The sequence below is a fragment of the Equus caballus genome, chromosome 20 (assembly GCF_041296265.1).
Source record: "Equus caballus isolate H_3958 breed thoroughbred chromosome 20, TB-T2T, whole genome shotgun sequence".
Taxonomy (NCBI): Eukaryota; Metazoa; Chordata; class Mammalia; order Perissodactyla; family Equidae; genus Equus; species Equus caballus.
The window spans coordinates 55,293,436-55,305,478 of NC_091703.1; the positions used below are offsets into that span (position 1 = coordinate 55,293,436).

The window sequence follows — 12,043 nt, forward strand, 5'->3', positions numbered from 1 at the left end:
GAGTTTCTGACCTCTAGACCCTCTCTTCAAGGGCTCACCTGCTTAGTTAGGCAGAATAATCTCCCTTTTGATTAACTCACTGTCAATTGATTGGGGATTTGAATCATATCTTCACAATTCCTTCGACTTTGTCATATAAAACAACCTATTCTCAAAAGTGACATCCTGTTTTATCCCCAGGTCCTGTCCACATTCAAGTGGAAGGGATTATACAGGGCAAGTACACCACGGGGCAGGAAGCTTAGTGGCCTTTCTAGAATTCTGTAGACCACAGAACTCATTTATGATTACAAATCTTAGCAAATTAGGAATAGATTTACCTTCCTTCATCTTATAAAGTCAGTCTTCAAAAACCCTACAGCTAACATCATATTTAGTGATAAAATACTGAACACTTTTCTCTTATCATTGAAAAATAAAGCATTCATTATCATCACCTTCATGAGCATTTTACTGAGGTTCCACTTAGTGCAGTAAAACAAGAAAAAGAAATAAAGGGGAAGTGTGGAACGAAATACAACTGACATTATTTGCACATGACATGATTATGTATATAGAAAATCCAAAAAAAATCTAGAAAGAAACTGATAGAAATAGTAAGCACATTTAGCAAGTTTCTGGATATTAAGCTAATATAAAAAATTAATTATATTTCTATATGGTAGCAAGAAACAATTGGAAATTAAAAATAAACATGATCTAAAATGACATAATTTAAAAACCTAAGAAATATTTCAGTGAAAGCTTTGCAAGATTTTTAGGGTTGAGATAAATTAAAAACCTAGATCAAAGGAGAGATACACCATGTTCATGATTTGGAAGGCTCCATATTAACATTCCCAAATTGATTTATAAATTCAATAAAATCCTAATCTAAATCCCAGTAGAGATTTTATTTGTGGAGGGGGATTATAAAAGTGATTCTAAATTTTATATGGAAATGCAAAGACCTAGAGTATCCAAGATAACCTTGGGGAATAAGAACAAAGTTGGAAGAATTACACTACCAGACTTCAAGACCTTATATAAAGCTACAGTTAATAAGATAGCACTTATTAACATAAGAATAGAGAAATATACTGATGTCACAAAAAATAAATAATCCAGATTTAAAGCACACAATACACTTGTTTTACAACAAAGACTCCACTGCATTTCAATTGAGGAAGAAGAGTCTTTTTAGTAATTAATACTAGAATAGGGGTTAGAAATTTTTTTTTTTATAAAGGGTGAAATAGTAAATATTTTAGATTTTGAAGGTCACGTACAGTTTCTGTCACATATATATTTTTTCTTTTTTGGTGAGGAAGATTTGCCCTCAGCTAACATTTGTGCCAGTCTTCCTCTATTTTGTATGTGGGATGCCTCCACAACATGGCTGATGAGTGGAGCAGCTCTGTGCCTGGGATCTGAACCCATGAACCCTGGGCTGCTGAAGCAGAGTGCGTGGAACTTTAACCACTAGGCTGCCAGGCTGGCCCCTCTGTCACATATTTTACTTAAAATTTTGTTCCCAACCCTTTAAAAACATAAACCAAATACCAAAACATTCCTAGCTCATTCAGCTGAACCCAAACAGGCTGCTGGCCAGATTATGTCCATGAGCTGTAGTTTGCCAATGCCTATGCTGCAGCAATTTTATAGCCATATGAAAACAGATTGAACCTTGGCCCCTACCTCAAAAATACATGCAAACATAATTTGAGATGGAGCATAGACTTCAATGTGATTGCAAAATAATAGTCTCTAGAAGAAAACATAGGCAACATATTAATGATGTTGATTAGGCAAAACTTTATTGTACTGGACACAAAATGAATAAACTTTATAAGAAAAAAATTATCAGACTATATTAAAATAAGAACTACCAGTCATCAAAAGACAACCTTATCAGATAGAAAAGATAAACAACAGACAGAGAGAAGATTATCTATCATCTATCTATCTATCTATCTATTTGGAAAGATACCTGGCAAGGATTCATATGAAGAATATATAGAATTTGTTCAAATATATATGAAGAAAAAAAATAGCTCAATAAAATATAGGACAAAATACTTGAATAGGCAATCACAAAAGGAAAATCCAAATGGCCAACAGACATATGAAAAGGCGGTCAACACGACTAGTTATCAGTCAAATGCAAATTAAAATAATGGTGAGATATCACAGCACATTTGCTAGATAGGCTAAAATTAAAACGATTGATCATATCAATGGGTGGGTGTGAGGATATGAAGTAACTAGAACTCACATGCTACTGATGAATGTAAATAATACTACTTATGTTCATCAAGTTTATCAACAGGAGAATAGATAAATAAATTGGGGCATAGTTATGCAATGAAAATGCACAGCAATAAAAGAGAATGACTTATATATGCTATAACGTGGATGAATTTCAGAGACGTTTTATTGAATAAAGAAGCCAACCGAAGAATACATACTATGTTATTATCTGATTATAAAGATCAATTTCAGGAAAAATTGATGAGAGAAAGGAGAGTAGATGTTTATCAGGATATGTAGACCTTCTGGAGTGCTATAAATGGTTTATATCTTGGTCTAACTGCAGGTTACATAGGTGTAAACCTTATAAATGTGTATAAATTCACCAAACTGTACACTTAAGATTAATGCACTTCACACTTGTGACTGTATCATATATCTCAAAACAAAAGATAGAGTTACGTCCTTGGGAAATTCCTTCCCTGAATTGCTGCCTATTCCCTTATAATTAAATGCTAAAAATTCACGCTTTTGGAAGAATCAAATAAAACTGATGAGGAGAAGAAATGACAGTAGGAAGAATACGATTAATAAAAAAATACATGTCCTGAGGTGCCTTTTATTAGCACTACTTTCTCAAGTACCACTCTTTATAACTACGTTGACTTTCTTGCAAATCTATGGTTAGCTCTCATTACTACATAAATTTGTATTTGCTTATAAAATCATCACATACTTTTCTGATTTTTACCAAAGTTATAATGGTAAAGTATTGGATAGTTATAATTTTCAACACATCCAAATGAGACTAGGTGCAGTGCTAAATACTATAGTTTCAAGAATCTAAAAATATTAATATTCCTAACAATTTATCCTAAATTATGACTGACATTATTTGACTTCTCAGTGTTTGGAAGTATATGTATTGGAACTGACTAGAAAATAGGGAAGTTGGAACTCAGTTTAATTTATTGTTGCTAAAACTCTCACGCACTTTAATGCTATCTCATTTCCATTTAATTTAAAGTCCATTCCATCTTTGAAGTGGTAAATTGAATTAATAATTTTAGACACAGTTTTAAAGGTGCTCCTTTATGTTGCCAGGGCTGGTTAAGAAGGCAAAGAGTCAATATAAAAGAGGCAAATTATCACATCAAAAGCAAATTACAGGGAAGAGGAAGTGAAAGATGAGAGTTTTTGCATTCATTCAAAGTTAAGTTGTTATCAACATAAAATAGACTGTTATATATACAAGACGTTTGATTTAAGCTGCATGTAACCACAAAGCAAAAATCTACAGTAGATTCACGAAAGTTAAAGAAGAGGGAATGAAAGCATTTCACTACTGAAAATCACCAACTAACAAGGAAATACAGCAATAAACAAAGAAAGGAGCAGGAAGCTACAAAACAGCCAGAAAACAATTAATAAGTCTTTACCTATCAATAATTCCTTTAAATCTAAATGGGCTTAATTCTTCAAACAAGTCATACAGTGGCTGAATGAATAAAAAAAAAAAGGCACAAATATGTGCTGCCTACAAGACTCCCTTCAACTTTAAGGACACACACAGACTGAATGTGAAAGGATGGAAAACTGAATGGAAACCAAAAGAAAGCAGTGGTAGCTATATTTTTGTAAGAAAAAATAGATTTTAAGAGAAAGGTTGTAATTGGAGACAAAGAAGGTCATGGTATAATGATAAAGGGGTCAATCCAACAAGAGGATATAACATCTGTAAATATTTATGCATCCAAAAAAGGAGCACCTAAATATATAAAGCAAATACTAACAGATTTGAAGGAAGAAACAGACAACAGTACAGTAAGAGTAGGGGACTTTAATACCACACTTTCAACAATGGAAATATATTCAAAAAATCAAAAAGGAAACATTGGACTTGAACTATACATCCGACTAAATGGACCTAACAGACACACACAGAACATTCTACCTAACACCAGCAGAATACATTTTTCTCAAGTGTACATAGAACATTCTCCAGGATAGATCACATATTAAGCCATAAAACATGACCTGAAAAACATAAGAAGATTGAAATCTTACCAATTATCTTTTCTGGCCACAATGGTATGAAACTAATAACAGGAGGAAAACTGGAAAATTCATAGGCTCAGATGATAGCATTTTTTAGCACTAAATTACTTTTTAATTAAGATATGTACTTTTTTTAGACATAATGCTATTGCACACAACATATTACAGCATAGTGTAAACATAATTTTTATATGCACTGGGAAACCAAAACATTTGTGACTCACTTTATTGCAATATTTGCTTTATTACGGTGGTCTGGAATCCAACTTGCGATATCTTCGAGGTATGCCTGTAGATAGATTCCTAGAAACACACAACCTACTAAGACTAAATAATGAAGAAATAGAAAATCTGAACAGACCGATAATGAGTAAGGAGATAGAATCAGTAATCAAAAACCTCCCAATAAAGAAAAGCCCAGGACAAAATGGTTTCACTGGTGAATTCTACCAAACATTTAAAGAAATAATTCCAATCCTTCCGAAACTCTTCCAAAAAATTGAAGAGCAGGGAACAATCCCAAACTCATTTTATAAGCCCAGCATTACCCTGATACCAAAGCCAGATAGGAACACTGCAAGAAAAGAGAATATACTAATATCCCTGATGAACACAGATGCACAAATTCTCAACAAAATACTGGCAAACTGACATCGACAGTATATTAAAAGGATCCTTTTAATGTGATCCTCCCATCATGATCAAGTGGGATTTATCTCCGGGATGCGAGATTGGTTCAACATGCACAAATCCGTATATGTGATATACCACATTAGTAGAAGGAAAGGTACAGTTGATCTGATCATCTCAATAGATGAAGAAAAAGCATTTGACAAAATTCAGCATCCTTTTATGATAAAAGTCCTCAATTAATTGGGTATAGAGGAAATATACCTTAACATAATAAATGCCATATATGACAAACCCACAGCAAAAGTCAGACTCAATGGTGACAGGTTGAAAGCTTTCCTGCTAAGATCAAGAAGACAACAAGGGTGCCCACTCTTACGTCTCCTATTCAGCATAGTCCTGAAGTCCCACCAGAACAATCAGGCAAGAAAAAGAAATAAAAAGCATCCAGATTGAAAAGGAAGATGAAAAGCTATCTTTGTTGGCAGATGTTATGATCTTATATATAGAAAACCCTAAAGACACCACCAAAAACCTATTAGAACTAAGAAATGAATTCAGTCAAATTGCAAGATACAAAATCAATGTACAAAAATCAGTTGCATTTCTACACACTAACAGCAAAATATCTGAACAAGAAATAAAGAAAACAATCCCATTTACAATAGCATCTACAAAAATACTTAGGAAGAAATTTAACCAAGGAGGTGAAAAATCTGCATACTGAAAATTATAAGAAATTGATGAAAGAAATGGAAGAAGATGCAAATAAATGGAAGGATACTCTGTATTCATGGATTGAAAGAATTAATATTGTTAGAATGTCCGTACTACACAAAGCCATCTATAGATTCAATGCAATCTCCATCAAAATTCCAACAACACTTTTCACAGAAATAGATAAAAAATCCTAAAACTTGTATTAAACCACAAAAGATCCTGACTAGTCAAAACAATCTTGAGAAAGAACAAAAAACGCTGGAGGCATCACACTTCCTGATTTCAAACTTTATTATAAAGCTAGAGTACTCAAAATAGCATGATACTGGTGTAAAAAAGATACATAGACAAAGGGAACAGAATGAGAATGCAGAAATAAACCCACCGGTATATGATCAACTAATATTTGAGAAGCAAGCAAATAAGACACAATGGGGAAAGGATAGTTTCTTCAATAAATGGTGTTGGAAAAACTGGATAACCACATGCAGAAGAATGAAATTGAACTTCTAGTTTATACAACCCACAAAAATTAACTTGAAATGGATTAAAAACTTAAATGTAAGACCTGAAACCATAAGACTCCTAGAAAAAGACATGGGGAAAAGTCTTCTTGACATTGGTCTTGGCAAAGATTTTTTGGGTATGACACCAAAAGCATAAGCAACAAAAGGGAAAATCAACAAATGAGATTACAACAAATAAAAAGCTTCTGCACAGCAAAAGAAACAATCAGCAAAATAAAAAGGGAACCTATTGAATGGGAGAAAATATTTGCAAACCATATATCTGATAAAGGGTTAATATCCAAAATATATAAGGAACTCATACAACTCAATAGCAGAAAAACAAATAATCCAATTAAAAATGGGCAAAAGACTTGAACAGACATTTTCCTAAAGAAGACATAAAAATGGTCAACAGGTACAAGAAAGGAGGCTCAACATCAGTAATCTTCAGGGAAATGCAAATCAAAACCACGAGATATCACTTCACACCTGTTAGAATGGCTACTATCAAAAAGATAAAAACCAACAAGTACTGGGGAGGCCATGGAGAAAAGGGAGCTCTTATGCACTGTTGGTAGGAATGTAAATTGGTGCAGCCACTATGGAAAACAATGTGGAGGTTCCTCAAAAAATTCAAAATAGAACAACCATATGATGATACAGCAACCCCACTTCTGGGTATATATCCAAAGGCAATAAAAAAATAATATCGAGGAGGTATCTACAATCCCATGTTCATTGCAGTATTATTCACAATAGCCAAGACATGGAAACAACCTAAATGTTAATCAATGGATAAATGGGTAAAGAAAAAAATATACACAATGGAGTATTATTCAGCCATGAAAAAGAAGGAAATCCTGCCTTTTGTGACAATATGCATAGACCTTGAGGGCATTATGGTAAGTGAAATAAGTCAGACAGACAAAAACACAATACTATGTGTTCTCACTTATATGTGGAATCTAAAAAAACCAAACTCAGAGAATAGAATGGTGGTTGTCAGGGGCTGGGTGGTCGGGAAGTGGGAAGGTATTAGTCAAAATGTACAAACTCACAGGTATGAGATAAATAAGATCTGGGGATCTAATCTACAGCATGGTGACCGTAATTATCAATACCATATTATATACTTGAGAGTTTTTAAGAGAGTAGATCTTAAATGTTATCACCACACACACACGAAATCATGATTATAGGAAGAGATGGAGGCGTTAATTAACAGTTTGTGGTAATCATTTTGCAACATATGCATGTATCTAATCAGCACATTGTACACCTTAAACTTACATGTTTTATATGTCAATAATATCTCAATAAAGCTGGGAAAAAAAGATGACGAAGAGATAAATCTTAAAGGAAGTGACAAGAATCAGTTCTTTCTGAAAGCTGATGTTGTCATGACTATTCTGATGCAGAGCAAACCTGCCCTCTTAGATGGTAGAAACCAGTGAAAGCTCAACACAACACCACGTGCCTTGGGAACATCAGCGTAGGCCACATTCGAGAAAATTTTCCATCTTAAGCCTAGTGGAGGGTGAATGTGAGACAAGCATGGAAGCTGTGGTTACGATGTCTCCAATTTACCAAATCCCCAAAATAATTTCAGTTGTTATCCTACTGGGCTTTTCTGTGGCATTTAGTTGTGGTTAGCCAACTTCCTGCTGAGTGTCCTTTTGGCTTTCATGACAGTCTCTATCGACTGCATTCCTGTGTTTGCTTCCTGTACACATTCACTCAAGCTCTAAGCCCAGGAAACATTCTAGACCTTTCCCAATTCTCTAACCATCCTCACATTTTAAAAATAAAAATAGGGAATTTCTAATTCTTATTGATTTTACTTTCTTGAATGTTTCTCAAATTACTTTCTCAAAATGCTCCCTCTATTTCTCTCCCTGTTTTCCCTACCCTTGTTGTCATCTCCCATTGACTATTACAAGTTTATTAATCAGTCTCCTTGCCTCTTGTGTCTACCCTCTTAAATCCATCCATCTCATTTCATACAGAATAATGTAATCAAAATATAAATTTGTCTAACTTGTTCTCCTGCTGGAAGCAACTCAACAACTTGCCATTATTTTTACCATATTTTTTCAGTATGGCTGTCCTTATCTCCAGTTCCTGCCTCATAACCTACCAGCCTGCTTCCATTTAACGATCTAATTATTACAATTTCATTGCTTCATTTCACTGCTTCATGCTGCTTCGTGCTTTGGTGTTTATGCTTTTGCTCTTTACCTGAATCTCCTCTCCTCCTTTTTCATCTGGTAATTTTATGTTCAGGCTTTAATATGCATCTCATGTGGCACTTCCTCCAGGACAACTGCCCTGAGCCATTCAAATAAGCAAGATGCCCCTCCGCTGACTTCAATAGCACCCTGTGCATGTTTCTACCTTAGCACTAGCCTTACGGTGGTTGTTCTTCATTACACCATAAGTCCGCTGAACACAGGATAATGTATCATTTATCTTTGTTCCTCCAGTGCCTAGCACTGGGCCAGTCACACAGTAGACACTTGATAACTGCAGCTTGTGTGTCATCTTCTGATGTTGCATTTAAACTCTGATGCATATGTCACTGTTGTACTTGGGGCACTCAGAGGTGTTACAACAATTCTGGCTATTGCCAACATGAATAGCCATGCATATTAATCTAACTGATGAATAATATAACTTTTATTCTTATTTAGAAAATAGCTACACATGAGGTCCCTGTGTTTTTACAGGCAGGATTAAAAAATATCCAAGTATGATACTCAGGTGTTTTATTTTTCGTTTTTCTGCAGATCGCTGCCAATTCCTGGGGAAAGTCCTGGGGCGAGAATGGCTATTTCAGGATTCTTCGAGGAGTAAATGAGTCTGACATTGAAAAGTTGATTATCGCAGCTTGGGGCCAACTGACAAGTTCAGATGAACCGTAACATATCATTAAATTTCCACAAGGCCATGCATTTACGTAACCTCTTAAATTGAAATTAAGCAATGTGAGGTTCTCTGTGACCGTGGAATTTGTCTCTTCACCTTGTTATTATAACATGCCTGTCTTCTTGTTACACTCTAGGCTCTATGTTTCTGCTTCCTTTGTACTACTGAGTATATAAAAATACTGATAGAGGATAGCAGAGTAGCTTAATGCCTTTAAAGTTCCCTGGTTGTGTTTATTTTTCTCTCATGACGGTGTCCTTTTGACTTTGATAGTTCACGGTGTGACGGCACTCGTCTTGAAAAGTTCACAGCATTCATTTATAGAAATGATGTGGTTTCTCTGAGCAGTGAGAACTTCAGACAACAAAAAGCAACGGAAACACCAATTTACCATCCTTATGATTTTTTCAACCAAATCGTGTCTTCTTACTTCAGATCTTGTTTATGTTTTGGCAAATACAATGGAAATAGATTATTGTTTCCTCCATAAGCTAACATTTTCTTTCTTTTTATTTGCCTAAACCTAACTCACAATCCGAATCCAAAAGGGAAAATAACTGCCCACAGGAAATAAGTGCTCTTTATGGTCCTGTGTAATGGCCTGTGATGTGGACAAGATGGTAAGTAATGGAAAAGCTTAGAGAGTAGCAATAGAAATACAGTCTTGACACATATTACACCCCTATTTTTGGAAGCCAGTACACATTGTGTAAAGTCTATTAAAATCAGTTGCAAAACTGTGTTTGGAAAGATAATATATTTACCCCCTAAAACAGCAACATGATGCCACAAGTCAGAAAGAATAAATACACTTTATCACAACCATTTCACAGTTCACTGCTTGAGATGCTAAAAAGTAAGCTAAATTGGCACTAATTTGCATCTAATTTTTATTTTCGTTCTCTGTAGTCAGAGAAACAAAAATAGCATCATCATAATGGTTGGGAAAGGATATAATCTTTTAATTCACTGGCATCTTAAATGGCAAACTAATAAATGGAGAAGCGAAGTTGATCAGTAAGTGAGAATGGCCAGTTATAATTACAATGGTCTGGTACCAATGGCCTTAATATCTGGACACTCTGTCATCTATATTTTCAGTGTGGGGCTTTTCTATGTTGTTGTGTCCAAAGGTGTCGTGATTTAGATAAGTCAGACGTGCTGAAAACCTGAGGAAGCCAAGCACAGAACAGTGAAGTGTTGCTGCAATTGTCGTTTCTCCATCCATCACTGCAGATTTGTCGAAGAAGCATCCATTCATTTGGCTCTCACCTAGAAAATATACATGAGGCTGGTTCACCTTATTGGGCTTGGCCAATGTTCCCTCAGAGGGCTGAGAAATAATTTGGTTTTATCTCAGTCTGGATTCCTCTGGAAGGAGCCTCTGAGATGAGGTTTTAAGTGCAAGTGGTCTGGGCAGAGAAGGGAACACTGAGAAGGAACTGGGGCATTGACACAGGGTAGTGAAGGCAGACTATATAGGTGCATTACCAAGCAAAGCACCCCACAGGCAACTAGTTCTTATCCCACTAGGAACTGTTACACATTCCTCAGATACGTCGCCCAAGAAAGATGTTCTTTGGTTGTGGGCTGCTCCTGGGGGCCGTGAATTCCCTTGTTGTTCTGATCTGACGTAAGGGTGGGAAAAGCAGGTTCCAGAATCAAGAAAAAATCCACAGGCCAAGAAAAGTAGGTTTTCATGGTCGGATGTTAGATTGATGTCCACTGAAACGGCACAGAGAGGCTATGTAGGCAGGGTACCAACAGCGTCTCTGCTACAGGTGTTAAAACACTTCTAAAACATTCCTTAGATGTTCAACACTGAGGAAGTAATGAATAATAAGGCACTAAAATGCCAGATGCTTTTAAAAACATTTATGGGGTTAAGTTGATCCAACCTTGTCCTTGTTATTTAAATGGACAAAAATTGTTGGAATTAATTTTTGCATTTTGGTTTATGTGTCTAGATTGTAGGCCTGGAGTCTGCTGTTTTAAAATTTCCTTCTTTTCTAATGACCCCAACTGATGAGGAAACTGATCACAAAGATTGAAGGAAAAAGAAAGAAAATACCACAATAGTCAGTCCCATTGGAAGGCACAAGACGTATTTGTCAAGCAATTACAGACCAGGAGCTAGAGGAGAGAGAGAAATTAACTGAGACAGAAGTATAGCAATGGGGTATGGAAAATATTATTCCTGAGGTTGGTTGAGTTAGTGTCTTCCTTTGAACGATGTTGCTTCTCATTTGCACAACTTTAAAGAGCATGTTTGGTTCTATTTATTATCCAAAGGCCCCTAGCCAACCTTCAGAAAATAGTGATTGGCATATTCCTTTGCAACTCTAGGGACTGAGTAACTATTTGCAGAATTGATCTGATTGATGACTAGAAAGTTTTCACCTACAGTGTGGCTTTTCTTGGCCTGCGGGTGTGCCCTCCTCACCTCAGCTTGGACTGAGCAATGGGAAGGACCACACAGTTGGTACATGTGTCTTTAGAGTTCCTGTTTCTGTCTGCATATATGGAGTCTTATTATTTTGAGTTAGGAATATACAGGAGAAAAATTCTCCATGAAGATCATTTAACTCAACCAGGACAATGTCTCTCAGATTGGATAATACTGTGAGCACTAAGATTTGGTTTTCTTCCTGTTCAATCAAATGTATGTAGCGTTTATGTGCTTTTTATGAGATCCAGTTTAAACTGGTTACTGTATATAGTTTTTCCCGGAAAAAGAGGAACTTGTCCCAATAAAGCACATTGAATTAAAGCTTGGTCATTCCACTTTGTTAAATAATGCTTCTTTCTTCAGGAGTCGTTAGAAAATATACACAAGGAAGAAGTGCAAAAGACCGTGAAGATAGATAGGACTCATGTTCTTTCCTGCTTCACCATGTTCGAGTGTTATCTCATTCTATTCTAAACAATGAAAAGGCTTTCCCAGCTTCTTAAAATGCATATTCACAAATTTT

The 12,043-nt window shown here is 35.6% G+C and overlaps 1 protein-coding gene across 1 annotated transcript in view; it reads left to right on the forward strand.

The window, feature by feature from the left end:
- TINAG (tubulointerstitial nephritis antigen) overlaps window positions 1-11,841 on the forward strand; it is an 88,362-nt gene extending 76,521 nt beyond the window's left edge. Inside the window, exon 11 of the mRNA XM_023625117.2 lies at window positions 8,933-11,841. Within this exon, the coding sequence (XP_023480885.1) occupies window positions 8,933-9,067 (135 nt within the window). The 3' untranslated portion in view covers window positions 9,068-11,841. The remainder of the gene's footprint in view (window positions 1-8,932) is intronic.
- Window positions 11,842-12,043: the final 202 nt, after the last annotated feature.